Consider the following 27631-nt stretch of genomic DNA (forward strand, 5'->3'; position numbering starts at 1 on the left):
TTCCTCCTCCTCCTTCTCCTCCTCCTCCTCTTCTTCCTCTCTCTCCCCCAAAATCCTACTTATCCTCTCCTAGCTAACTATTGACCATTCAGCTCTTTATTAAACCAATCAGAAGGCACCTTGGCAAAGACATATCTTAGCATGCACAAATATTCTGCAACAATCATGGGCAAGATCTTGTCTCAAAACAAACCAGCAAAAGACGGAAACTGCCTCGTACTGAGGTGGACTAAAGGAAGATGAAAACTACCTTTAGCCCATGATTATAAATTTAATTAAATTTTAATAAAGGATCTTAATGGTACATTTTGTGAAACTTGAATAGGATATGAAGATTTGCTGGTAATTAAAATTTATTGGTTTTGATGACTACAATGGTTACCTTTGCTTGTAGAAAGTTGTGGTAAAGTATTTCAGTGTGCTGTAAAAACTGGGTCTTTATTCTCCCCCTGAATGTTTATTAATTTTTGAGATGAGTATACACTATGGTACCCAGGTGAGTTTCAAACTTGTAGGCTCAATGATCCTCTTGCCTTGGCCTCCCAAGTAGCTGAGACTTCTGCTATAAATTGTCAGCAGTTCTTTTGTGTTCCTCCCAGGTGTAGCAGACAGGAGTGAGATTACTTCAGATTACTCATTCTTGCTTGCTAGTGTTATTCAATTAAATGTTTATATGCCTCTATGGAAAAACATGTTTTGCCACATGTGACTTGTCCTAGTGATTGTATACAGCTAGAACTCATGAGAACTTTACTCAGGTTACCTCTCTTAACCCTCGTGATAAACTGTCTGATGCTCTGAATAAAGTTGGCTTTGCATGAGACTGTAGCCAGCCTCATTTAGTGGCTCCATTCTCCCAGGTCCCACTGCCTCTGGAGCATCATACATTTACTATTTTTCTGTCCCAGTATGCACACACTTGTGGGAGCATTTGAACTGAAGGGCATTATAGCAATTTCAGGACAGAAACTTCTTAGGTGTCTTTAGAGACTAAAAAGGCAACTAGATTGTCTTGGACACCAGCTTCTGGAGGTGTCCTAGATTGGTGGGCAGACACCTGGGCTGCTCTGCTGGCTCCCAATTGCTGATCTCCATTCTGGGCTTATTCTACTCATCTCTCTTCCTCTTTTTACGTGTGTGTGTGTGTGTGTGTGTGTGTGTGTGTGTGTGTGTGTACATACGTGTTTGCACACGTGCATGTGTGTGGAGGTCAGAGGCTGACATCGGGTGTCTTCTGTCACTTTCTATCATATAAATTGCATGGTGGCACACACCTTTAATCCCAGCACTTGGGAGGCAGGGGCAGATGGATCTCTGTTAGTTCAAGGCCAGCCTGGTCTACATAGTGAGTTCAGGGACAGTCAGGGTACATAGACCCTGTCTCAAAATACAGAACAAAACAACAACAAAAATTGAAGCAGGCATTGAGCATCCAAATCCAGGTCTTCATCGCTGAGTGCCATGCACATTACCCACTGAGCTCATCTCCCCAGCCACGCCCCCAAGATGTTATTTATTTTTATTTAATATATATCAGTGTTTTGCCTGAATTATGTGTCCCATGTGCATGCAGTGTCTGCGGAGGCCAGAAGAGAGCATCTGGTCTCTTGAAATTGAAATAATAGACAGTAATGAGGTGCCATGTAGACTCTGAAAACTGAACCTGGATCCCCTGCACGAGTCTCAAGTGCTCTTAACTGTTATGATATTTCTCCAGCTCCTCCCTATTTCTTAATATTATTTTTATTGATTTTTTTCTTTTACCATAGCAATATATTCCTATTTTATTTGTGTGACATCTTTTAATTAAAAATTTGACATTCTAAGTTTTACCTTATTGAGTGTGGCATAGTTATGTGTTTTGAGCATTCCTGAGCTTTTAAAAATAAAATGAAGTTACTTATAAACAATTTGATCTTTTCTAGGCCTACTTTGAGCTTTCTTAACTGAAACAAGAAAGGCTCTGAGGCCCAATTTGTCTCACTATTGAGGTAAAGCCCTTTCCAGATATTGTGTAAAATTATGAAGGTTTCATTGTTTTATAGGAATAGGTATTATTCCTCACCCCTGCACCCCTTCTAACATTTTCCGGTGTTTTTCTCCTGGACAGTGCGACTTTGTGTCACGTGCTGTCTGTGTGTAGTGGATGCAGTCGGAAGAGGAGCCTCTGCCCATCTCGGGCTCTCCGTTTCTTCGTACTGTTGTTTCAACTCACACTGCTTTGGTTCCCCCAGGATTCTGGCTTCATCTCAAATTGCTCTCCAGGCCCTGCTTTCTCTGTTCTCCAACCAGGAAATATTCTCCACCAGGGAAGTTCACTGCACACTTCCCTTATTATCACAGTGCCGACTTTCCTTCATTGTTCCATGTGCGACGCTTTCACATCTATTGTTGAACACATTTTGTCTTTTTAAAGTTGATTTATGTGGAAGACTGAATCTGGTCCCTATTACTTCAGCTACGTGTTACTTCACTTTAAGAAGCAAAGAGGAAATAATTTGTATTTCATATCAAATTCCTAGAAATACAATTCAAAATTCAAGTTCAAATTAAATTCAGTTCAACTCAGATTCCTAGTCTTTTTGCAAAGACTTTATTGATTTCTGTTACAACCAATAAGTGGCTTTTGTATTAGTAAAATAATTTAAAACATTACAGCTTTAAATGTTTTCAAACTTAGTTTGTCCTTGTGTTCTTGTAATCATTAAAAAAATTAGAATTATTTTCAAGAAACAACCTCCTCAGCATTTTTGGCATTTGAAAAAGTAAATCCATACACCCTGCAGTTTAAAACACAAGATGTCATTTAAAACGGACGTGTAAAAAAAATGGTGAGTCGGCAGGATGAAGGCATCTAGATAACACATCTTTTTAAAAATTGATTAATGGGTCTCCTTAAGTACCTGAAGGTTACTTCAGTTTGGCTTTTCTGATTTTTCAGTTTCTCCAAGATCCTACCGGGTCGTCCTGCAGCCAGGGAAAGAGTCCTGCTGGTGGTAGCGAGCCCCTCCAGTAGTGTGACTCCAGGTGCAGCCTCGGAGCCAGCTTGAAGAGTCCTGCTGCACGTAGCATTCTGGGTATTGTAGTTTCCCCATCTCTAGAGCTGCGTGGGTCGTGTAGTGCGCGCGCGCGCGCGTCATCCCGGCCGGTGTACTTCCGCATCCTGCAGTCGTCACCTGTGCCTGTGGACTGTCCTCCAGCGGTTGTGGCCAGCGAGCAGGACGACCCCGGCTCCTGCGGATCCTTCCAGAAGAGTCCGGATTGCAGGCGTGGGCCACCCACAAGGTTCAGGCTTCAGCGGCTGCTCGGTCCTGGATGCGTGGAGTCTTCCGGAGTGGAATCAGCTGCACTGCCCATCTCAGAGGAGGGTCTCGGTGAAGACCCTCGGGTGGGGAGGGGGCCATGTGGGGCTGGGATTTGGGGTCCAGTACCTTGTTCTAGACAAGCTGCAGGTTAGCCTGGCCCAAGATCTGCTTCCCAGGCTAGGCTGTAGGTGTGTCCCCTGCGTTTGGGCGCTGTCTGGGAGACTGGATCTGGGACATCCAGATGTCTCTACTCTACTCCCACTCGCCACTGAGATTGAGAGGTGAGGGACAATAGCCATCCTCTGTAGACATCTGAACTGGTGAGGACGAGAGTCTTGGGTATTAGTCCTGAGGAGCTAAATTTAGAAATACAACTTGCTCACTAGGACCCAGGTTCATGCCTGAGAATTGCCTTTGGGAAAAACATACAAAATTGCCTGATTGAAGGGAACGACAAAGACCAGGAGCCTGGGGCCAGTGTTGAATCCTGGAGCCCTGGTGTGTGGCAAGGCTTTGTGTGTGTGTGTGTGTGTGTGTGTGTGTGTGTGTGTGTGTGTCTGTCTGTCTGTCTTGGGGAGTTGGTCCTTGTACATGTTGTGGGCTTCTGACTTTGTGTGGCTCTCTTGAGTTTGGGACCTTCCAAGAGCCTGGAGTGCAGCCAGGGGAGGACTTTCCCCCATGGCCCAGGACTTGTTGGCCGACTCCTTGGTCCTGGAGATGTGGCCAGGTCTTTGCTTTTTCTTTAGCTCTTTGAGTGATCCGTATAACTCATTTTGATCATGTTCACCACCCCAAATTCTTCCCAGATCCATTTGCTTTCTCTACCCACCCATCCTTGCAGACTTTTTTCTTTCTTGTTTTAAAATCCATCAAGACTGATTTGTGTTGCCCAAATAGTCTTGTATATTTCACTGAAATGTGATTGGCTTACCAGGAGCTGTAGATACTCATAGAGGAAACTGTCTCTTCCTCTTCCAGCAGCTAATAATTGCCAGTAGCTCCATACTAGGGGTGGGATTTGGTGCTGAACTCCCGTCTCCATGCTGTGATTTGCTCTGGCTTGGGCTTGCACAGGTGCTGTGCATGACATTGTAACTGCAGTGAGTTCATATGCACAGCCGCCCTGTTGTGGGCAGAAGACATTGTTTCCTTATGGTCCCCCACCACCTCTGGCTCTCAAGCTTTCCGCTCCCTCTTCCTCAAGGATTCCTGAACCTGGGCTGCAGGGTTTGTGGTTCCCGTTAGGGCTGAACAGTCCGCAGTTTCTTATTCTCTTCACCTTGGCCAGTTGTGGGTCTCTGTGTTAGTCATTATCTATCGCAAATAGAAGTGTCTCAAATGAGGGTGGAGAGAGATGCATTAATCTATGGGTAAGTCATCAGGAGTTGGCTTAATACTATGTCCATTTAGCAAAATAATAGCAGTAGGGAATCCTCTAGGAACTATTGCATGTCTAGATAGGTTCTTGTCCTGGTAACCGGTATAGGTTTCATCTTGTGGAGTGACACTTAAATCCAAGCAGAATGTGGTTGGTTACTCCCACGATGGCTTTGCCACTATCGCACCAGTGGACGTATCTGCCTATCTCGCCAGAACAGTCATTATTGTAGTTTGCAGGGCTCATAGTTAGGTCCGACTGAGGATTACTTTTTCACTCTGGTAGCATGCATAGCATCTTTTGGCAGCTGAAAACTAGAAGAGAGGTGAAGCTTCCAGGTCAGTACCAGCTTGATTTCTTCATGTTCTATGACTCAAATATGTGGTGTCTTCAGTAGTAGGGTCTTCTCATCAAGGTTTGGAGGGTCACCAAGAGCAGTGACAATACCTGTAATGTTTGGGGGGTGTCTTTGGGGCTAACAACTCCAAAAGAGGTAACCTGTTCCTAGCCATGGACTTTTAATTTATTCATCTGTGGTATCTAGTGATATTGTTATAGGAAACTCCATTTTTTTTGACACACACTATATATTTCTATTTATCATCTATCTGTCTGTCTGTCTATCTACCTATGTATCTATAGAGATACTAAGGCATCTATGGTAGTAGGTTTTCCACATGCTTTTTTCAAAAGGCCTTTAGTGTTGTTTATCCTTCTCTTCCAGGATTTATTTATTTATTTTTGGTTTTTACGAGACAGGGTTTCTCTGTGTAGCTTTGCGCCTTTCCTGGATCTTGCTCAGTAGACCAGGCTGGCCTCGAACTCCCAGAGATCCTCCTGGCTCTGCCTCCCGAGTGCTGGGATTAAAAGCGTGCGCCACCACCGCCCGGCAGATTTATTATTTTTAACTTTACAATATGAAGACATTGCAATCATTCCCAGAAGTATAACAGCTCTAAAGTTCCGTGGATTCATAACCTAGATTTATCACTTGTAAATGAACTGTCCTGCTCCCAGTCCTCACCTCAAAGTATGGATTTCTTTGGAATTGGCTCTTTTCTGGAGCCCTGTGCCACAGCCTGTCTGTGAGTCCAGCTACTACCACACTCCCCATTCAAGTCTGGGTTCTGGTTTGTCTCTTCAGAGTCACTTTGAACAAGGATGTTGTAGAACGCTCTCCCCTGAGCACAACACTCACCATCTTCGTCAGAACAGTTCAGACTGCTTGTAACAGAGCTCGTTTGACTCAGTTTATGGGGCTATGTCTCTAAGTTTCCTTCCCCCACCCCCAAACACTACGTTGTCCTGGTTACTGCTTTGTGTGTTGTGACCTCTGGCAGGGTTTGGTGTGTTCCTCAGTGTCATATTAACTCTCCTGTCTTTTCGTATGAATTTTAGACTTTTTAGAATTTTGATGGAGATGTCTTTGTATCTATAGCCAAGGTTGGGGAGAGCTGACACCTTAAACATGTTGACTTTTCCTGCTTATTATATGGAATATGTCTTCATTCACTTTGGTCTTTCATTTCTTTCCACAAAGTCTTGTAGTTTTCCTCATAGCCATCATAATTAAAAAATTATATTAGTATTACTTTGTTTGGATGTTGTTCTAAACGTTGTGCTGTTTTCATAGCAAATTCCAGTGGTTCGGTGCTAGTGTATAGGGAAGTAATATTTTATTATGAACTTTGTGTCTACTGGTTAAAATAACTTGCTTTAGGAGTTTGTTGTTGATTTTGTAGGATTTTTCTCCACAAACAATCATGCCATCTATAGAATAAGTCAGAGTTCTTTTTTCACTGACTACTTAGAATAATTCTTTGTAAGGTTCACATGTTACATTTGATTGACACGTCTTTTAAGTACTTTTTTTTAATTCCACAAGAGCTTCCCCACCCAATATTTTAATACTTTTATTTGTCGAGGGCATCTTATTTAACAATAACTATAAATATCAATTCATCATTCAGAGCTTCTGGTTCTATCATTTTCGTCTATATCCCCAAATGTCATGATCACACATAAATGATATTTACAGTTTTCTAACATTATCTCATGCCCTGTTTATATTTAACTCTCCCTTGTTGTCTCCTTTCTTACTCAAGTGTGGAGGCCAGGACCCAATCCAGGTCACGTACCTCATGCAAGGAGTGATTTTCCCCTATCTTTAACTGGGAGAAGATTGCCCTCTACTTCTTTCATTACTCAGCCAGTATAAGCCAGGATTCAGTCCAGGTCACATACCTCATGCAAAGAATGATTTTTTTCTGTCTGTAATTGGAGGAAGATTGCCCTCTACTTCTTCCATTACTCAGTCAGAGATGGGGTTTGACCTCGTGACTGGCTCAGATCTGTGGGCTTAGATGAGTTAAGAATGGGCTGCAGAGATGCTCTCTGTCAGCCTGCCCACCTCACCTCTACCCTGTCTCCACCTCCTACTGAGTCGGGAGACTGGGATATGAAGGGCCTTCTTCCTAAGCACCTTACACCTTTTTTCTTGTTCCTCAGATTGGACTCTGCAAGTAGACCCCTCTCTAGGGAGAGAGTTCTGGAGAGTGGGAGATGGCCCCAGGGCTTCTGACAACCAGAGACAAGGTAAGCCCTGCCATTTCTCATGGCCCTTTCCTGTCTGCAGTCTTCCTGTGGGTGTTAGGCAGTGCCTACCCACATCTGGGAGGTCTAACCTATCCTTCCTGGAGCTTTCTATAAAATTCCTTTGCTTCATTCATGTCAAAAGCATTCACCAAGTAGTTAACTGTGATCATCACATGGCTAACATAACAACAGAGGTTGTCTAGGCTTAGGAACCCAATGATTCCCAAGGCCTAAAGGGTATATATGAAGGTTGTGTATGTGTGTGTGTAAGACATGGAAGCCAGAAAGAAGTCAACCTTGGGTGTTATTCTTCAGGAGTCATCCATTTTGTTCTTTTGGGATGGTGACTCACACTGGAACCTGGGCTTACTGATTAGACGAGGCTAGCTGGCTAGTGAACTCCAGGGATCGCATCTCCACTCCCCAGCACTGGGATTTCAGTACCTGGCGTTTGGCTGGGTGCTGGGGATCAGGCTCAGGAGCATATGGTTTCCAGGCAAGCCCTTTATCAACAGCTGCCTTCCCAGCCTTCAGGACGGCTTTTGAAGGATTTTGCAAACTGGAGAGTTGGGAGAAGACATTCGTATAGGAATGTCTCAGAGAGTCTAGCCCTTCTCCGACCTAGTGACTACAGGCCATCCTTTACTGTGTTGGAAGTTTACACTAGCCAGTAGCCTTTGAGTACATTGGTTTCTCTGTGTAGAGGTAAAGATTCTATACCTGCTGTCTATGTGTGGCACATGGGTAACTTTGCTTGTGTGGCCACCATGCTTTGTGTTTGAGCTTTTTTTATATACACGCTCCTTGATTTATGGTGGGATGATGTCTTGAAAAGCCCATTGTAACTTGACTATACTGTAAGTAGAAAGTGGATTTAATTCACTTGATCTACCAGGCATAAGAGCTTAGCCTCACAGGGTACCATAGAGTACCAGTTACTTACCCTTGTGATCACGTGGCTCACTAGGAGCTGCACTTTATTACTACTGACTAGCACTGTACAAATGTAATGCCATATATTGTGTGCTCAGGAAGAAATCAAAATTCAGAGAATAGTTTCTGCTGAATGAATGTATGTAACTTTTATACTACTGTAAAATTAAGAGTATAGGTTGGACCATTTTAAGTAGAGGAAACATCCATACTTAAAAAATTGGAAGATGATGCTTAAAAGCCTGGATTAGGCTGGGGTCATGAGTCAGCTGATGAAATTCTTGTCTTATAAGTGTGAGGACCTGAGTTTGATTCCTCAGAACTCATATTAAAAAAAAAAATAAGAGTTAGGGAATGCTGGAGAGATGGCCCAGAAGTTGAGAGCCTTAGCTGCAACTAGGTATGGTGGTGTTCGCCTTTAATCCCAGTACTCAGGAGGCAGAGGCCAGTGAGTCTCTGAGTTCCAGGCTAGTCTGGTCTAGAGACTGAGGGCCAGGGCAGCTGTAACTCCAGCCCTCGGGAGTCCGACACACTCTCCTGGTCTCCCTGGGGCAGCTGCATCCATGCTCACATACATACATAGTAGACAGACATGCGTACAAAAGGTTAGGGGATGGCAAGATGGCTGCTCAGTGGGTAAAGATACCTGCTGCCAATGACCTGAGTTTGAGCCCTGTGATTCACATGGTAGAAGGAGAGAACCAAGTCCTGAAAGTTGCCCTCTGACCTCTCCACATGTGCTGTGGTATGCATGTACACACACACACACACACACACACAAATAAATGTTAAAAAAAATCAAGTGTGGTGGTGCATGCTTGTCATCCCAGTGCCGAGGAGGCAGAGATGGGCGGATCTCTGGGGCTCACGGCCCAGGCCACCTAGCTTATTTAATGAGTCTTGGGCCAATGACAGACCTTGTCTCAAGAAACAAGGTGGACAGGCCTTGAGAAATGACAGCTGAGGATTTTCTCTGATGCCATATGCATGCACATGCACCCCCATACATAGGAAGTACGTGAACACACACACACACACACACACACACACACACACACACACACACACACGGTCTGAATCACCTGCTTCTTTAACAACAAATCATTCTGTACTGATTAGACAACTTAACAGCTTGATGTAACTCAGGATAGTTAATATATATCAACCAGCTGAACAAACAGCTGCTAAGGAGCACTTTTATGTTTAATATATTAGCTACACAAATATTTATTGCCATTTTTGCTAATTGAGTTTTGCTTTGTGCTCTAAATATATCAAGCATTAAATGTTTTTGAGAGATCTGGATATTATCATTTTTTGAAGTGTTTTTTTTTTTTTTTTTTTTTTTTTTTTGAGACAGGGTTTCTCTGTGCAGTTTTGATGCCTGTCCTGGATCTTGCTCTGTAGACCAGGCTGGCCTCGAACTCACAGAGATCCACCTGCCTTTGCCTCCCGAGAGCTGGGATCAAAGGTGTGCGCCACCACTGCCTGGCGATCTTATCATTTTTCTGGGGTCAGATGGCAAATATTTGATTTGCATATTCCTAGATAAGTTGAAAATTATTGGTTTTGATATTATTAGAAAGAAACCAAGAGCTATGTGCCCCCCTCATTTGTCAAATCTTCTTTTCGACAGGCTCTCACTATGCAACCCTGCTGGCCTGGAACTCACTTGTAGACCAGACTATTTTTAAATTCACAGAGATGTACCTGCCTCCCAAGCCTCCTAAGTGCTGGGACCAAAGTGTATGCAACCACACATGGCCCCTAGAGACGTGTTCTTGATCAACAGTGGTTTTTGAAACCACAATTGTATTTTCAGTTACTCTATTGTGTATCAGATCTGAATTGCATAGGAAAATCTGACCTGTATATACATGACATGATACTTGAAGGATTTTGCTTGAAAGTTGAATTATAACATTAAAGGGCTGGTAGGTATAGGATACTAGTTAATTAGAAATCAATTAATAGCCTTTCATTGAATCTTAAGGTTTTTTTTTTTTAAGTCTGCTGCAAATTATATGTTTTACAAACAACAATAACCATAGTTCAGGTTCCATTACTACAAAGTTCCCCATTTGATTAGAATACTCATCGTTAGAATTTTAAATTTAAAAAATGAGGGCTAGAGAGATGGCTCTGTGGTTGAGAGATGTGCTGGTCTTGCAGAAGACCTGGCATGATGATTTGCAGCCATCAGTAACTTCCTCTTCTGAATTTGCACCAGGCATGTACGTGGTGCACAGATATACACATATGCAAGACACTCATACACATGAAAGTAAAATAAGTATATCTTTAAAAATGTATTTGGATATGATTTTTATACTGTGAAGATCACCCATAAGAAATATGCAATTCAGTGGATTTTAGTATATTTTCAACTAATGTGTATCAGATTGTACAGCCTTCACTGCCAAAATGTTTTCATTACTTCCAAAAGAAATCCTTTATGCTCAGGAGTTATTCTATGCTATAATCTCTTCTCCCAGCTCCTGTTAACTACTATCATGGTTTGAATAGGAGTGGCCCCCATAGGCTCATAGATTTGAATGTTTCATTATTAGGGAGTACTACTTGATAGGCATTAGGATATGTGGCATTTTTTTGAAGTAGGTGTGGCTTGTTGGAGGAATTGTGTCGCTGGGGGTGGGCTTTGAGGTTTCAAGTGCTCAAGCCAGGCCTAGTGTCTCTCTCTTCCTGATGCCTGCTGATCCAGATATTTAACTCTCAGCTACCTCTCCAGCACCATGTCTGCCTGCATGCCACTATGTTTCCCTTCATGATGATAATGGACTAACCTCTGACACTGTAAGCCAGCCCCAATTAAATGTTTTCCTTTATAAGAGTTGCCATGGTCATGAGGTCTCTTCACAGCAATAGAACACTGACTAAGACAACTACTAATGTGCTTTGTGTTATATGGATTTACTTGTGGATATTTCATATACATAAAATAATCCAGTTAAAAAGAATGTGTAATAAAAGTGTCATAGGAGGGAAATCAGGTTTCTGGTCTTCCCACCAAGCAACCAATGAGCTGACAGACTATGAGCAGTCAAAACCAACTTTTGTAGAATGATAGTCTAGTCAAAACTGGAAGACACTGTTGAAGGAAAAAGTTGATGCTTAGTGGCAAGAGAGTGCTGTGATATTTTCAGCTGCCTACTATTGGCAGAGTTTCTCTGTGCCACCAGCCGCTCTCTAAATAATCACACAGAGATGTCTTATTAATTATAAATGCTTGGCTGATAGCTTAGGCTCATTTTTAGCTAGCTCTTATAACTTAAATTAACCCATTTTTTATTAATTTATGTGCTGCCCCAAGTCTCATTTACCTCATGTGGTACTTCCCATCCTGTTTGTTCTGAGTCTCATGGCATCTCCTCCGACTCCACCCTTCTTCCCAGCATTCTCTCTGCCCCGAAAATCCTGCCTGGCCATTGGCCAGTCAGCTCTTTATTAACCAATGAGAGTAATACATATTTAAAGTGAACAAGAGGATTATTCCACAGAAGCCTACCTACCCTTAAGTTGTCTGCTTGCTAAGTGACCATGAGAAAACTCAGCACACAGAGCTAAGGGAACCACAGACACAGAGCCAAAAGAATTGAAGTCAACAGTGTTTTCGCAAATATTGGATTCAGTAAAGAAAAATTGTAAAAGGAAAGAACACAGAAATTCTAGAGCAGTAAAATATAATAACTCATGTGAAAATTACATCAGAGTTCAGCAGCCTATTAGGTAGATGTACAAAAGACTCTGGAGACAGTTCAGCTGAATATCCATTCTAAAGAGCAAAGAAAGCAAGACAAGATAAATAAATAAAAAACCAGAGCCATGGGCACCACTGGGTATACTGATGCACACAGTGGAAACTGAAGAAAAGATACATGGAAGAGGCAAAGAAACGATTTCTAGAAAGTCTGTGAAAGAAGATCTGTACATCTAAGAAGCCCAACAAACCCCAAACAAGATAAACATTAAAAAGAAAATCCACACCATGATTTTAATATTCAGACTGTTACAACCCAAAGACAGAACTGTGGAAGCAGTTAAGTGAGAAGTCCTTCATTTCCCACAAGAGATCAGTGTGACTAAACTGATTTCTTATGTGAAGCCATCACTACTCTGTGAGTCTACCAAGTTGGTAAGGAAGGAGTAAAATTATCTCTTCTCTTGACACCTGATCCAATACCTTAAAAAAGTGGAATACTTCAGTAATCTAAATATTTGCCTCAAGATCCACATATTGAAACAAGATGGGGTCTTTGGGAGGCAATTAAGCCGTGGACAGAACATGTGTAAAGGAGTAAGATTGTAATGGGCCTAAAGGGAACGAATTTGGGCCTTTGTTGCTTGTTTGTCTTGTCTTCCTCTGAGGACAGTGTTTGTCCCCTGTGGAGGATAGAAAACACCATCTTAGAAACAGACCAGGCCCTCCACAGCACTCCAGTTGCTTTCTAGCACCACGAGAAAGAAAATTTTCATGCATTTCGTTAGAGTCTCATGAGTTGAATAGCATTCCCACAGAAAGAAGATGGTTAGAATTAGTGTAAGTGTTACAGCTCTGAAGGGAAAGGTGTCCTGGCAGTCGGAAACCAAGGAATACCCACAGCTCTGAAGGGAAAGGTGTCCTGGCAATTGAAAGCCAAGGAATACCCACAGCCCTGAAGGGAAAGGTGTCCTGGCAATTGAAAGCCAAGGAATACCTACAGCTCTGAAGGGAAAGGTGTCCTGGCAGTCGGAAACCAAGGATCACCTACAGCTCTGAATACTTTCCCCAGCAAAGTATTACAGTCCTTGCTCCAGGAAATGTTTCTCTGATACAAGTATAATAATAACTCTGCTCCAACAGGGGAGGGTTTCCTCAGTGAGGTTGTTACAGTTCTGCTCCACTGTGCTCTGGAGAAATGTTACAGCTCTGCTCAGCTTCTCCGGAGTGTAACAATTCTGCTCCAGCAAGGGAAAGTTTCCGTAGCCAAAGTGTTACACTTACTCTCCTCCACTCCAGTGAGAGCTCTGCTCTGCTCTGGTAAAAGTTGTTACAGTTCTGCTCTGCTAAGGGAGTTTTCCTGTAGAAATGTAGCAATTCTGCTCTACTCTGGCAAAAGTTGTTAATCTCTGCTTTGCTCTGCTCAGCTCCGGGGAAATCAAGAGATTTATTGGCTCTCGACGCAAACCGATGGGCGAACTGCGCTATAAAAGTTGCCTTAAATATAAGGCGAGCGCTTTGATGGGGCTGGAGAGATGGCTCAGCGGCTAAGAGCATCGACTGTTCTTCCAGACGACCTGGGTTCAATTCCCAGCACCCACATGGCAGCTCACAACTGTCAATAACTCCAAGATCTGACACCCTCACACAGACATACATGCAGGCGAAAACACCAGTGCACATAAGATGAAAATAAATAAATTAAAAAAAAAAGAGAGATTTATTGGGGGCCAGGCAGCGTGACACACGCCTTTAATCCCAGCACTCAGGAGGCCGAGGCAGGCCAATCTCTGTGAGTTCGAGGCATATTTCACATGGCATAATATTTTCAAGGCTCATTCTAGAAAACATACATCAGAATTTCCTTTTTAATGTCTGTATGTACCACACTTCACGTCTCCATTCATCATCAGTTGATAGACAGCTGGGATTTTCTACCTTTCAGCTTCTGTGAACAATGCTCTTAGGAACATTGTTCTGCAGTGTTCTCAGTTTGTGCTTTTGATTTTTGGGGGCCTGTAGACACACAGATGGAATTGCTGGACAGTGTGGTAATTGTACTATCAAACCGTTTTCTATAGAAATGCCATCATTTTATGTCCTCGGCAGCAGTGTGCAAGGTTTCAGTTCCTCCATACACTTTCATGACTGTTTCCTTGATTTTTGATAATAGCTATCCTAATGTTTGCATGTTAATGCTGAAAAACTGAATTCATTCTTTCTTAAGACTGAGGACAAGTATAGAATGTTTATTTTCTCCACTCATTCAATTTAATACTAAAAGTTCTAGATAGAGAAAAAAAAAAGGAAGGAAAAAGAGGTGAAAACATGCAGATCATTAACTAAGAACTAAAACTGTTCATACTCTCTTGGGACATGATGGTCCCTATAGAAAATCTCCGGGAACTTAGCAGAACAACTCCGTAGGGCTAGTGAGTTAGGTCAGGTTGCGCACAAACAGCTGTATCATATACCATGTGTCTCACAGCAGTGACTATCCCTTCAAACTTCAGTGTCGTCAAGATCACACACACAACACATACTGAAATTCTGAAGTGTAATTAAAAACTTTTTAGCATCTTCTTTTGCTTGTTTTGTTTCTTGAGACAGAGTTTCTCTGTGTAACAGCCCTAGCTGTCCTGGAACTTTTTTTGTAGACCAGGTTGGCCTTGAACTAACAGAGATCTGCCTGCCTCTGCCTCCTGAGTGCTGAGATTAGAGGTGTGGACCACTGCAACTGGCTACCTTGTAGGATTATAATGCTGGAAATTACGTTTTGTGAAAGAAATCATAACACACACGCACACACATACACACAGAGCCGGGGGGCGGGGGTCTGGAAGACTTGACATAGTAAAGAGGTCAGTTCTCACCGTGTGGATGCACATGGTGTGCTGGCTAGGTTTGTGTCAACTTGACGCAAGCCCTAGTTGTCTGGGAGGAGGAACCCTAGATTGAGAAAGTTTCTCCATTGGAGGACTGTGGGCGAGCCAGTGGAGCGTTTTCTTGATTGGTGATTGATGGCAAGGGCCTAGCCTATTGTGAGTGGGCTGCCCCTGAGCTGTTGGGCCTGGGTTCTATAGTCTGGGTAGGCAATGTGGAGCAAGCCGGCAAGCAGCACCCTTCCACAGCCTCTGCATCCATCCAGGTTCCTACCCTGTTTGAGTTCCTGTCCCGGCTTCCTTCAGTGATGGACTACAACAGGGAAGTGTGAGCCCAATAAACGCTTTCCTACATACACATCTTGATTTTAAGGCATGGTGTTTCATTGTAGCAATAGAAGCCCTAACTAAGATATATGGTAAACAAATTCTGGTAAAGTTACAACAGTTTTTGTTGTTGTTTGTAGGTATTTACAAGATTCCTCTAAAACTTGTGTAGGAAGGCACAGGGTGTTAAAAATAGCTAAAGTAACTTTTTAAGTGAAATTTATTAACTGTATGTACATGTCTAATCCTAGTACTAGGGAAGCTGAGGTGGGAGAGTTGGAAGTTGAGCTAGTGTGGACAGCATAGCAAGAACCCCTTCAAATACAGTAAGATAAAATAAAGTGGAAGGATTCGGTCTTCTTGATTTCATGCCCTGCTATACAGCTGCAATAATTAAAACTGTGGTGTTTTGAAGGTCTTGTATATGCCTAGATCAATAGGGCAGAATAGGAAACCCTGTACAGGCCTGGCACCCACATGGAGGGAGTTTTCTCCAACATACAAAAGCAAGGTTCAGGGTAAAAGGGCTTGTAAACTTCATGTGGTTGCACCAGGTCACCGCATTGTTACCGTCTTGGACCCGGATAGTGACTTAAACTGGTTTTAACTAGGCTGGTTCTTTCATGAGCAGGAATATGTTTTTGTTATAGGCATTAATGGCTTTCCATGACGTGGCTGTGGCCTTCAACCAGGTGGAATGGGAACTGTTGAGTCCTGCTCAGAGGATCCTGTACAGGGAAGTGATGCTGGAGAACTACAGCCACCTGGTCTCTCTGGGTAAGGCCATCCCATGTTAGGTCTCAGAGTTTACCTGTGGGCATCCTAAACATTTGTGTAGCAGCCAAGGTGTTCTGTTCTTTTGAATGTCCATATTTTGTAGTGAAGTTTTCTGTGTGTGTGTGTGTGTGTGTGTGTGTGTGTGTGTGTGTGTGTGTGTGTGTTTGCAATGACTGACAATGTATTTCTAGTCCTCTTTCTAGGCTACACCCTTCAAATGTGGGAGGAACGTTATTTATCCAAGCACAGGGCATGATCACCCTGCTTTTGACCCAGAATCCCCTGCCCTCGTTCATTCCTTCTTAGCATTCTGATATTCTTTCCCATCTCTGAACTTCCCTTCTGGGTGTGTGACATTTCTTACACTGCCCTGGAGTTAAGCCACTAACCTAAGGTCTTTTTGGTTTTGTTTCTTGCGACTAGGAATTGCATTTTCCAAACCCAAACTCATCACACAGCTGGAACAAGGGGCAGAGCCCTGGAGAGATGGCAGTGAATGCCTTCTGGACCTTTGTCTAGGTAAGTGGAAGACTGGGCAGGTGATGATGATGCTGGGCACTGAGGAGCTCAGCAGGCCGGGAAGGCTACTCTGGCATGCTAGGGAGAGCTCTCCTCCCAGGGCTCCAGGGAAGGCTGTGTAGCATCCCCTCCCTCCCTTCCTCCCTCTTTTCCTCCCTCTCTCCCTACCTCCCTCCTTCCCATGCTTACCAGGAGAGGGCTCCTCTGGAGCTCTACCTCATCAGGGCACCTGATTTCTCTGCTTGGTGCCAGCAGTACCTTTAGGTTTCTTCTTGTCCTCTTCCCAGACTCACTTTAGATCTTCCGAACAGTACCCCCTCTTCCAGACTAACTAGGCTCTTTAGTTTCTGTTCTTGACTTGGCAACTGCTGTACACCACACTCACCCTGTAGATTCTCATAACTTTGTTTTCTTTTGATGGCTTAATCAAGATCACAACAAAATGTGAAGAACTGTAGCAATCTGTCAGCCCTGTGGGCTAGGAGCCCACTGTCCACCAGGGGGCAGGCTTGTTCCTTCTGAGACTGGCCTGCTTCTCCACCTCCTCCGTTCACATTCACATTCGGTGGCTGGCTGCCTTTGCCTTTTGATCTGACAGTGGTTCCTTCAGATACCACGTGGTTTGCATGTTTGTAAATTTCTTCACTCATTGTGTGCACCCCCCAGTTCCTGGCAATTAAATGTCACTCTGTACTCTTTTATGACACTGTGGAAGTATGCAGGAATCATAACCAGACTGAAGTAGCTGGTTCATACACATTTGTAGCCTTGGATGGATTAGATATGCCAAACTGTGTCGAAGCAGGTAAGAGAATGCACTCCAGTGGCAGTGTGAGAATTCTTTGGACACATCCTTACCAACTTTTGGTATTGTCTGACCTCATTCCCCCATCTTTTTGGACGCCCATGGGGTAGGTAGCTAATATGAGCATCTTCTCATGTGATCTGTGCCCCCTTTTGAGAGAGAGTTGACTGCTTTAGACATTTGCCCACTTTTCAGTTAAGTTGTTTTTTTTCTCTTTTGTTATTGATTACAATTGTAGAATTTCCCTAAAACATTTAGGCCTATATGAATAAATATATAATTATTCATATAATTTTATATGAATATTAGAATGTATAGGTAAATTTCCATCTGGCTTATCCTTTTTCATTCATTTATTTTTACTTTACTGACATTTAAAAAATTTTTTTGAGACAGGCTCTCACTGTGTAGCCCTAGCTGGCCTAGAACTCCCTATGTACACCAGGCTAACTTTACACTCACAGAGCTCTGTCTGCCTCTGTCTCCTGAGTTCTGAGATTAAAGGTGTACACCACCATGCTCTCATTTTTATATTTTCCTTCTAAATAAACCATATGGATGTTATGTTTTATATCAAATTTTGACTTTGTAAAAGAATTTTATCATCTGAGGCATATTAACATATAATAAAATGTTATTAAGATATGAGTATTAAGAAATAAGACATGTTTTAAAGGTATAATAAACTGTATTGAAAGTGAAAATCAATACGTTTTGTTACAACTGACACATTCCCAAACTTTCCATGTGCCTTACCACAACTTCTGCTTTCCCACCCTCTTTGTCCTCCTGTTTCTTTCTTTTAAAAAAGCAGTATTTTTGATTAATTCTTGGAGAATTTCATGCACACAGACAATGTATTTTGATTATATTCGCCCCCATTTCTCTCTTCTCACTCCTTCCAGATCTTCCCAGCACTTCCCAACTTCCTGTCCTCCTTTCCTTCCCTTTTAAATATAACCCAACAAGTCCTGTTTGCGTTGCCCATCTAGTCATGGGTATGAGGCCATCCATAGAGTGTGGCAGACCTACCAGGCCTGCTCCTTAAAGGAGACTGACTCTCCCTCCCTCAGAAGCCATCAGCTGCCAATAATGTCTCCTCCTTTCTAATCTGTTTTCCCTGATTATAGATTTGTTTGAATCTTCCAGAATTTATGTTCATTGATTCATACAGGATATAACTGTTTTCTACACTTAGCATTATTACTTGCAAATTTATCTATGCGGTGCACATCAATAATTCATTTTTATTAGTGAGTAGAGTTACTTTATATTGATCATAACTTACTTAACTACTGACTTGTATCTTAGTGTTGAGCGTAAATAGGGTGTGTACTTCTTAAAATGACATCTAAATAGGGCCCAGAATCTAAGCCAATTCAAGATAGAATAAAAAATATCACTCATCATACCAAGAGCCCCGGAACTTGAAGATGACAGTGACATTCAGCTGACGGAGGGGGGATCAGAGGTTAGACTTCAGGGCTTGGTGGATGCAGGACTGTGAACTTAGCACTTAGCTGAGGTAGGAGAATGGCAAGTTCAAGGGAAGCCTGGGTTATAGAGTGAGTCCAAGGCCAACCTGAACAACTGTGAGACCTTCAAAATAAGATATAAAAAGAGGGCTGGGGGCATAGTTCATGAATAGAGCACTTGCCTAGCATGTACAAGGTCTTAGGTTCAATCCCTAGTACTGAATAAAAAAGCATCCCAAGGATTTTCAACCTATTACAGTGCACTTGAAACAAAAGTATAAAAATACCAGCAAAGAAGTAGTTTATGTAAAAAATAAATTTGCAGTTGTGTTACTGAAACATACATCGGAAAATATGAACTCACTGGATGGGCTTAGCTATAGAGTTGGAATGATGAATAGAATCAGTGAACTTGTTTATGTCTTAAGACAGAGTTGTGCCGGGTGGTGGTGGTGCATGCCTTTAATCCCAGCACTTGGGAGGCAGAGGCAGGTGGATCTCTGTGAGTTCGAGGCCAGCCTGGTCTCCAAAGCGAGTTCTAGGGAAGGCACAAAACTACACAGAAAAATCCTGTCTCGAAACCTCCCCCCCCCAAAAAAAAAGACAGAGTCTCACTCTGTAGCCCAGGCTGGCCTTGATCTCATAGGGATCCACTTGCCTCTGCTCCTGAGTGGTGGGGTTAAATATGTGCACCACTATATCCAAGTGGAATTGGTGGACTTGATTCCAGAACAATAAAGTATCATAAATCTGAACAAAGAAAGAAAATAGACTGAAAAAAGAATGATTTCAGTGACTTCTGGGATAAAAACCAAGAAAACAGCACTTACGTCATCAGAATTCAAAAAAGATACTGAAAAATATTTGAGAAAATCATGGTTGAAAACGTATCAAATTTTGCAATAGATATAAACATATAGATACAAGAAGCCATAGAAACATTAAATAAATTTATATGCATAAATACTGAGACATATAATAATTACAGTTCTGGAATCTAAAAACGGAAAAAATCTGGAAGGCAGCCAATGAGAAAAAAATGCCTTCCCGATAGAGGATTTTTCATGTGAACTAATTAGGCCAACAAGGACATGGCAAGAATTTTCTTCAAGTGCTGAAAGGATTGTAAATTCTATACCTAGCAAAACTATCCTTGAGGAATGAAAGGAAAATGATACATTGACATTATAGAAATAAAGAATTTGTGACACATACTATGTTAAACTATAGGTAAGTAAATTCTTCAAAGAGAAAAAAATGTAAAAGAAGTAATCCTGCTCTCATCTACAAGACCAAAAAGCAAACCCCCAAATAACAACAACAAAAAGACCATTAAAAATAAGAGAAGTCCTGGAGCAGGAGCATTGGAAAGGAGAAAAAAAAATAAAGAGAACCAAAATGGCACTACAGTAGAGTGTCATTTACTTCTAAAATTTTTGTGGTCCTATGATTATATCATAAGTTTACCTTTAAAAAATATGATAAGAGTGTGGAAGGTAAAGAGACCTAAGTGAGGGTAACGTTTTTCTGTAGTTCAAGTGGTAAATGTCGACAGGTATACTGTGGTTCTTCCCCTCATGTGGGCTTTTCTTTGTGCCTTGTGTGTTAGGATTAGGCTATTCCTGTTTACTACTAACAGAAGGAAGAGTGGGGTGATAAACACCAAGTAAATTGCAAACTAGGAAGACAAATACCAGTAACGCTCAAGGCTCACAAATAATCCCCTTGGACTTGTTCTGCTCCCAGGCTCACGGGCAATGGCCAAGTCCCCCACCAACTTGAGGCAGGGCTTCCATTCCTAGGATTCTGCCAAGCCGCATCCCATGCCATCAGCCAAGAGCAGACTGCCTTCCCGGAACCACTGTTGTACCCTCTGAAACCAAGCACATGAGGTCAGTTTGTGGACTTCATGTCTGTGGTGGAAGTGACTTTGATTTGATATGGGGGGTCATTCTCCCCTTTTTGAAGCACAGTGCATGTTTACATCAAAATGGCTCTGCTAGAAAAATTAAATACTAAAGAACCCAGTTAGAAAATGAGCAGACCAGACAGTTCTCAGAAGAAGAAATACAGGTGGACAATACACGTGTGAAGCAGTGTTCAATCTTTAGCCATCAGGGAGCTGAGAATTAAACATGCTTGGGATTCCATCTCACCCTCGTCAGAATGGTTATCATCAGTAAAAACAAAAACAAATGCCAGCAAATGCAAGTGAGGATGTGGGGCAGAGGAACTTCTGCATGCTGCCAGTGAGAATCTAAACAAAAGCAACATCTATCGAAATCAGTATGTCATGTCCTCAAGAAACTAAAAATTGAACTATTATGTGACTCAGCTCCATCACTCCTGTATATACTGAAAGGATTTGCAAGCACATGAGTGCAACTGGGAATCATTATGTTCAACAAAATAAGCCAGAGTTAAAATACACATAGTGTATGTCTTCTTGTATATGGAACCCAGATATAAAACTCCCCCCCCCCGTGCGTGCGTGCGTGCGTGCGTGCGTGCGTGTGTGTGTGTGTGTATGTGTGTGACAAAGCTTAAACAGGGTATCAATCATAAAGGTGGGGAGGACACTTAAGAGAAGTAGGAAATAGAGAAGGTAGTGGAACACATGTAATAAGAAAGCAGAAGTTGGAGGAAAGAACCAGCCAGATAGAGGTGGTAGAGGGAAGATAGTGGAGGAGGAAATGAGAGGATGTAAGGACATATATGGATGAAGGTGCTGTGATGGAAACCCCTTACCTAAAAAATCTGTAATACTAAAAGTGGGAGTTCTTCTATCCAGAGCTGTGGAATCCAAGGAGTATGCCGGCCTTCCTTCACCGTGTCCTGTTTTCCTGTTCTCTGTTGGCCCCAACTGCAGTGTTTCTGGTGCTATAATCCCATGTCAGTTGCAGACTTCTGCAATTACTGTGGTTATATGGTGCATAAAAGGCTGTTTAGTGACATTCTTAGTGTTCTCTTTAGGACAAGCTTTCTTATCTTCCCAGTATGCATAAGCTGAGAACTTCCTTTTTTTTTTTTTCTTAGCAATTCAATTAATTTCTTCTTTCATGTTCCATTAAGTGGTAAGGATAATCCAAGCTGCAACTTTAATACTTTGCTTAGAAATCTCAGCTAAATATTTCACTGTGTATAAGTGCTACTCTTCCACAGAAACTGGAGTACAGTTCAGAAACTTGTTTTCTGTATTTCCTACCATCACTCCCTTTAGTGGCAATCTAGGCCCCTTCAGTGTGTACATCACAACTTCCCTAGCCTCTGTCACTCAGTTCTGAAGCAACTGCTATGTTTTTCCACGTGACAGAAATGTGTACTTGTTGGTACCAAAAATCTCTTTTTCTTCAGAAAAACAGCACTGGTATCGGTAGGGTGGAGGTGTTCCTAACCGTAAGGAATCGGCTCACACAGTTATGGAGGCTGACAATCCTCACGATTTGTAGTCAGCAAGCTGGATTTCCACAGGAGTGATGCAGTTCCAGCTCAAAGGCATGTGCACCAAGGCTTTTGCTTGAGTTGGGAAGTTGAGAAATGATTTCTAAGTAGGAAGGCACTCAGGAGAGGAATTCCCTTATTGGGAGAAGATCAGTCTTTAGTCGTGTTCAGGCCTATGTTTGCTGGGATGAGAGTCACTCATGTTCAGGAAGGCAAGCTCAGTTGCTTTCAACTGAAATTTGCCACAATACTACACTGCTAAGTGAGCTATGAGGGAAGGTGCTGTGCTTCTCTGGGAGCTTAAATCAGTCACCACATTTACACAAGGCACACAACGTTCCTGCCCCTGCTGTTGAGGACACAAAAGGACGTGTAGTAAGCATGACTAGTGTTTATGACCAAGTGGGGGTATTGGTAAGACAGGGCAGGGGGTACCCTTTTCCTCCTTCAAATCACAGGCAAGTAGTCAGCACTGTATACCCAAATTTCAGCTGTTAAAAACTCAAGAATTAAAGAAACTCTGTGTGTGTGTGTGTGTGTGTGTGTGTGTGTGTGTGTGTGTTATTTGATGCCAAATATTGAACCTAGGGCCTTGTGGATGACAAACAAGTTCTCTACTACTGAGCTATAAATATCTGGTAGCTAGAAATGCAAGCAATAGCCAAGAGTTATGTTAAATTGGGCAAGCCAGCTTACCAAAACAAATGAGTTTAGTGAGCTGAATTAGAACACACTTCCTGATAAGAAACTGACTGCAGTAGGACCTTTGGTGGCGAGGTCTAGGGACCAGGCTGAAAGTTAACTCTTACAATTTGGAAGGCTGGGAGGAACAGCATTAGTAATTGTAAAGAAGAGCTTGTTCAACCAGCAGGGACACCAGAGAGCTAGCTCACTGAATAGTTTTCTTAGGAGGAAGAACAGTGGGACTTAGGTGCTAGGAAGGGGCTTCATGGTAGTTATCCCCCCCCACAGTCTTTATTGGCCATCTATTTATTTATTTCTAATAAAAGTATTTATTTATTTATTTGTTTATTTTACATCCTGGCCACAGTTTTCCCTCCCCCCTTTCCTCTCAGTCCCTCCCCCCCCTTAGTTCCCACCCCCAATCCACTCCTCTTCCATTTCTGTTTAGGAAAGGGCAGGTCTCCCATGAGTATCAACAAAACATGACATCAAATTGCAGTAAGACTAAGCACCTCCTCCCCCATGTATTAAGGCTGGGCAAGGTGACCCAGTATGAGGGGTAGGGTCCCAAAAGCCTGCAAAAGAGTCAGAGATAGCCCCTGTTCCCACTGTTAGGAGTCTCACTAGAGGACCAAGCCACACAACCGTAACATATATGCAGAATGCTTAGGTCAGCCCCATGCAGGCTCCCTGGTTGTCAGTTCAGTCTCTGTGAACTCCTTTGAGCCTAGGTTAGTTGATTCTGTGGGTTTTCTTGTGGTGACCCCTCTGGATGCCAAACTCTGATTTTAGGTCAGGTCAGACAAATCACTGATGCGGGTCAGGGCTCAGGAAACATCTCTGGTAAAAGGTTCCACAGTATGTATTTTAGACTCTGTGGATGTGTTCCTTGTAATGACTCCTTTTTGATATTGGACTGTGAAAGGGGATGTAAGTGGCACATTAATAATTGACTATGGTCCAACAGCAATCTTAAACAGTTAGGAGACCTGTTGCCGATGATTCATGAAATATGTCTCACCTGTGTTGGTCATAAAGAATCAGGTAGGTCTAGAAAGGCTGGACATTCTGAGTCCTCAGTCAGAGCTCATTGGATTTTATAATCAGCTCCAAGTAGACAAGAACCAATTATAGTGGGACAGGTATACTGACTTATCTCCTAGGCAAGTACTGTTATTAGAGGGGAACATTTCTCTCTTATGACTTGAAAATCCAAGGAAGTCTCAGATTAATTGGGTTACTTGGAGTCAGATTCCTTTTAGGGGGTCACAGATCTAGGCCATGGCGCCTCACTTCACTGCTGAATCTCTGCTTGCTGATATAGAGAGACCCAGCTTGTTTTCCTCGTTTACTTATGGGTGAGGGAGCATTCAGTTTAATATCAGGCATGGTTCTCTAAGATGGTTTTATACTGCCTCTCCCATCTGGGGAAACCTTTAGGGAGATGACTTCAAACTAGTCACTTCCTCATAGAACAAAGAAAATCAATGAAGAAATAACTCATTGAGTAAAAGCAAGTATTTGTGGATGTTCATGCCACCATGAGTAACTAGTTGTAGTAGTTTACATGCTGACATTGCCCATGAAGCTTTTCAGTGTTTTGGTTTCCTGACGTTCAGAGCTGTGTGAAGACTATTTGCAGTAGAGTACGGAGATAGGCCTGTAAAGGAAGCGTGTGAACCCCTCGGGAATGACTGCTGGGGAAATGTTACTGTCAACGGGCATCTCTGAATCTAACCACTGCTTTCTCTTTAGCAGAACCCAGGACAGAATTAGAGTCCTGTCTCTCCTGCCCGATATCCTTGGCTAGTCCAGAAGTCCTCAGAGTGTGTGTGTTGAGTGGACACCCGCCTCAGACTTTTCCAAGCCCACAAGCAGGCAGCAACCTCCAGCCAGAAGCTCCAGACTGTTCTAGCAGTAAAGACGACGAAGAGGGAGATGGCGGCGATGCTCTGGTGCAGAGAGCAAGTCCTTCGAGGATCCTGAAGACGCTCTTTAGCCCGTGTCAAGGGCAGGCAGTGTACTGGGTAGACGACAACAGGAAACGAACAGACCTTGACCTGGGCCCAGGAGGGATCCCTGAGAAGGCAGGCACAGTGTCGACGGGATCCGACGAGTCAGAATCTGGAGCAGTCATACACGGAGCATTTCCATTAGGGCTTAACGCTGCCGCAAGCCTGTTCAGCTCTCAGAAGCATCATGGATATCCCGATTGCGGAAGAGGCTTTTGCCAGAGGTCAGACCTCGTGAAGCTCCAGAGGATGCATGGAGGGGAGAAGCCTTACTCATGTTCTGAGTGTGGGCACCAGTTTACTCAGAAGGCCTCTCTCACCGTCCATCAGAGGAAACACTCCGGAGAGAAGCCGTATGTGTGTGGGGAGTGTGGGCGAGGCTTCATGTATGTATCCTCTCTCAACAACCACAAGAAGATTATTCACTCGGGAGAGAGACCCCTGGTATGTCCGGAGTGTGGGCGATGCTTCCGCCAGAAGGTAGACCTCCTTCTCCACCAGAGGACTCACCTGGACAAGAAGCCCTTCGTGTGTCCGGAGTGTGGGAGAGGCTTCTGCCGGAAGGCCTCGCTGCTGCAGCACCGGTGGAGCTCACACTCGGGCGACAACCCCTTCCTGTGCTCGGTGTGTGGCCGTGGCTTCAGGCTGCTCTCCAGGCTCCTCACTCATCAGGTCACACACTCGGGGGAGAAGCCCTATGTTTGTGCTGAGTGCGGCCAACGCTTCGGCCAAAAGGGCACGCTCATCCGGCACCAGAAGACACACACCGGGGAGAAACCCCACGTGTGTCGCCAGTGTGGCTGGAGTTTCACCCAGAAGGTCAACCTCATTAGGCACCAGAGGATTCACACAGAGGAAAAACCTTACCTGTGCCCCGAGTGTGGACGAGCCTTTGAGTTCAAGTCACTCCTCACCAGGCACCAGAAGACACACATGGGGGAGAAGCCCTACGTGTGCCCCCAGTGTGGCAAGGGTTTCAGCCAGAAGTTCAACCTCATCGGGCACCAGAGGATTCATACAGGCGAGCTACCTTTTCTGTGCCCTGAGTGTGGCCGTGGATTTGTAAAGCAGGCCACGCTGATCAGACACCAGAGGACCCACGCACGGTGGGAGAAGCCTTACCAGTGTCCCGAGTGTGGACGAGCCTTTGAGTTCAGGTCCCTCCTCACCAGACACCAGAAGATACACACAGGGGAGAAGCCTTATGTGTGCCCTCAGTGTGGCAGGGGTTTCAGCCAGAAGTTCAACCTCATCGGGCACCAGAAGACACACACAGGGGAGAAGCCCTATGTGTGTTCCCAGTGTGGCCAGAGTTTTAGGCAGAAGTTCAATCTCATTAGGCACCAGAGGATTCACACAGGGGAGAAGCCCTTCTTGTGTGCTGAGTGTGGGCATGCGTTTGGAAAGAAGGTCTCTCTCATCAGACATCAGAGGACCCATGGGGAGCAGAAGCCTTACCAGTGCCCCGAGTGTGGACGAGCCTTTGAGTTCAGGTCACTCCTCGCCAGGCACCAGAAGACACACACGGGAGAGAAGCCCTACGTGTGCCCCCAGTGCGGCAAGGCTTTTAGCCAGAAGTTCAACCTCATCGGGCACCAGAGGAGCCACACGGGGGAGAAGCCTTACCCATGCCCCCAGTGTGGGCGCGCCTTTGGCTTCAAGTCTCTTCTCACGCGACACCAGAGGACACACTCTAAGTAGGAGCTTCCTGTCAACTGCACGTGTGTGTAAGGGACTGGATGGGATGTCACACCTCACCTCTGACTGGAGGACTCAGTCCAGTCCACAGAGAAGCTGTTTGTTTGGGCGTGGCCCCGGCTTTAACTCTGTCCTTGTTATACATACATCAGCAGACCCGCTCTGGGAAGAAGCCGACGTGTGCAGGGATTGCTGGGGTCAGGGTGGGGCGGGGGTCTCACCACCACAGACCTAGGAGGAATAAGTGTGGCCATCAGCTCCTAGCACGAGAGGTGTTTGCCTGTCCTGTTCCTTCCTTTCTCCAGGAGCATGAAGCTGGCAGAGGTCACTGGCGAATGAATGTCCCATTTTCCTGAAATGGAATAGGGGCAAAGTCCTCACTTGTTGATGGAATCGTTGGTGTATGGTTGACTTTCTTCAGTTAGCAGTGTGTGTTGGTTTTCTAGGGCTCCCTAACAAAATACCCCAGGCTTAGGCAAAAGAAATTTACTTTGCCAGGTATGTGGAGCCCCGGAGTCCTCTCCCAGACCGGCTCAGGTGTGGCTCCTGCCTCACCTCTCTATTGACTGGTGGATGGCTTCCTGTTGTGCTGTGCTTCCACAGGCTGGGTCTCCTTTGCACAGGCTTTCCTGGTGCCTGTTCCTCCCAGATAGGGCCACACCAGAGGACCTTGTTCAACTTTGATAACTTCTTTAAATGTCCTGCTCCAAGTCATATCACATCAGAGGTGAGGCATCAGTATTTACATTGTGGGGAATATGATTCAGTCAACAGCTGGCTTTCTCCACAGCACCAGAGTTGTTATCTGGACATACAAAATACATTCACATCATCCCCAGACCTCAAATCCTTAACTCATTCCAGCATTAACTCTAAATTGAAAATCTCTAATATAAATATCTAAATCAAGTATGGGTGGGGCTTTAAGTCCAGTTTACCTGTAAGCCATATTTCTATTTGTAATCCTATGAAATCCAACATGAAATTTGCTTCCAAATTCCAATGGCTAGACAGGTTTAGATATTCTTATTCCAAAAGGAAAACATTGGAAAGAACTGAGGAATGACGGGTCCCAGTGTCAG

At 43.7% G+C, this 27631-nt stretch overlaps 1 protein-coding gene across 1 annotated transcript; it reads left to right on the top strand.

Annotated features, from left to right (window-relative positions):
- Nucleotides 1-5614: 5614 nt before the first annotated feature.
- Nucleotides 5615-26688, top strand: Znf169 (zinc finger protein 169). The gene is made up of 4 exons (XM_059262285.1): nt 5615-7278; nt 15789-15915; nt 16339-16434; nt 24595-26688. The coding sequence occupies exons 1-4, from the start codon at nt 7246-7248 to the stop codon at nt 26550-26552; spliced, it is 2214 nt and encodes a 737-aa protein (XP_059118268.1). The 5' UTR covers nt 5615-7245; the 3' UTR covers nt 26553-26688.
- The last annotated feature ends 943 nt before the right edge of the window (nt 26689-27631 follow it).

Source organism: Peromyscus eremicus, chromosome 5 (assembly GCF_949786415.1).
Source record: "Peromyscus eremicus chromosome 5, PerEre_H2_v1, whole genome shotgun sequence".
Classification (NCBI taxonomy): domain Eukaryota; kingdom Metazoa; phylum Chordata; class Mammalia; order Rodentia; family Cricetidae; genus Peromyscus; species Peromyscus eremicus.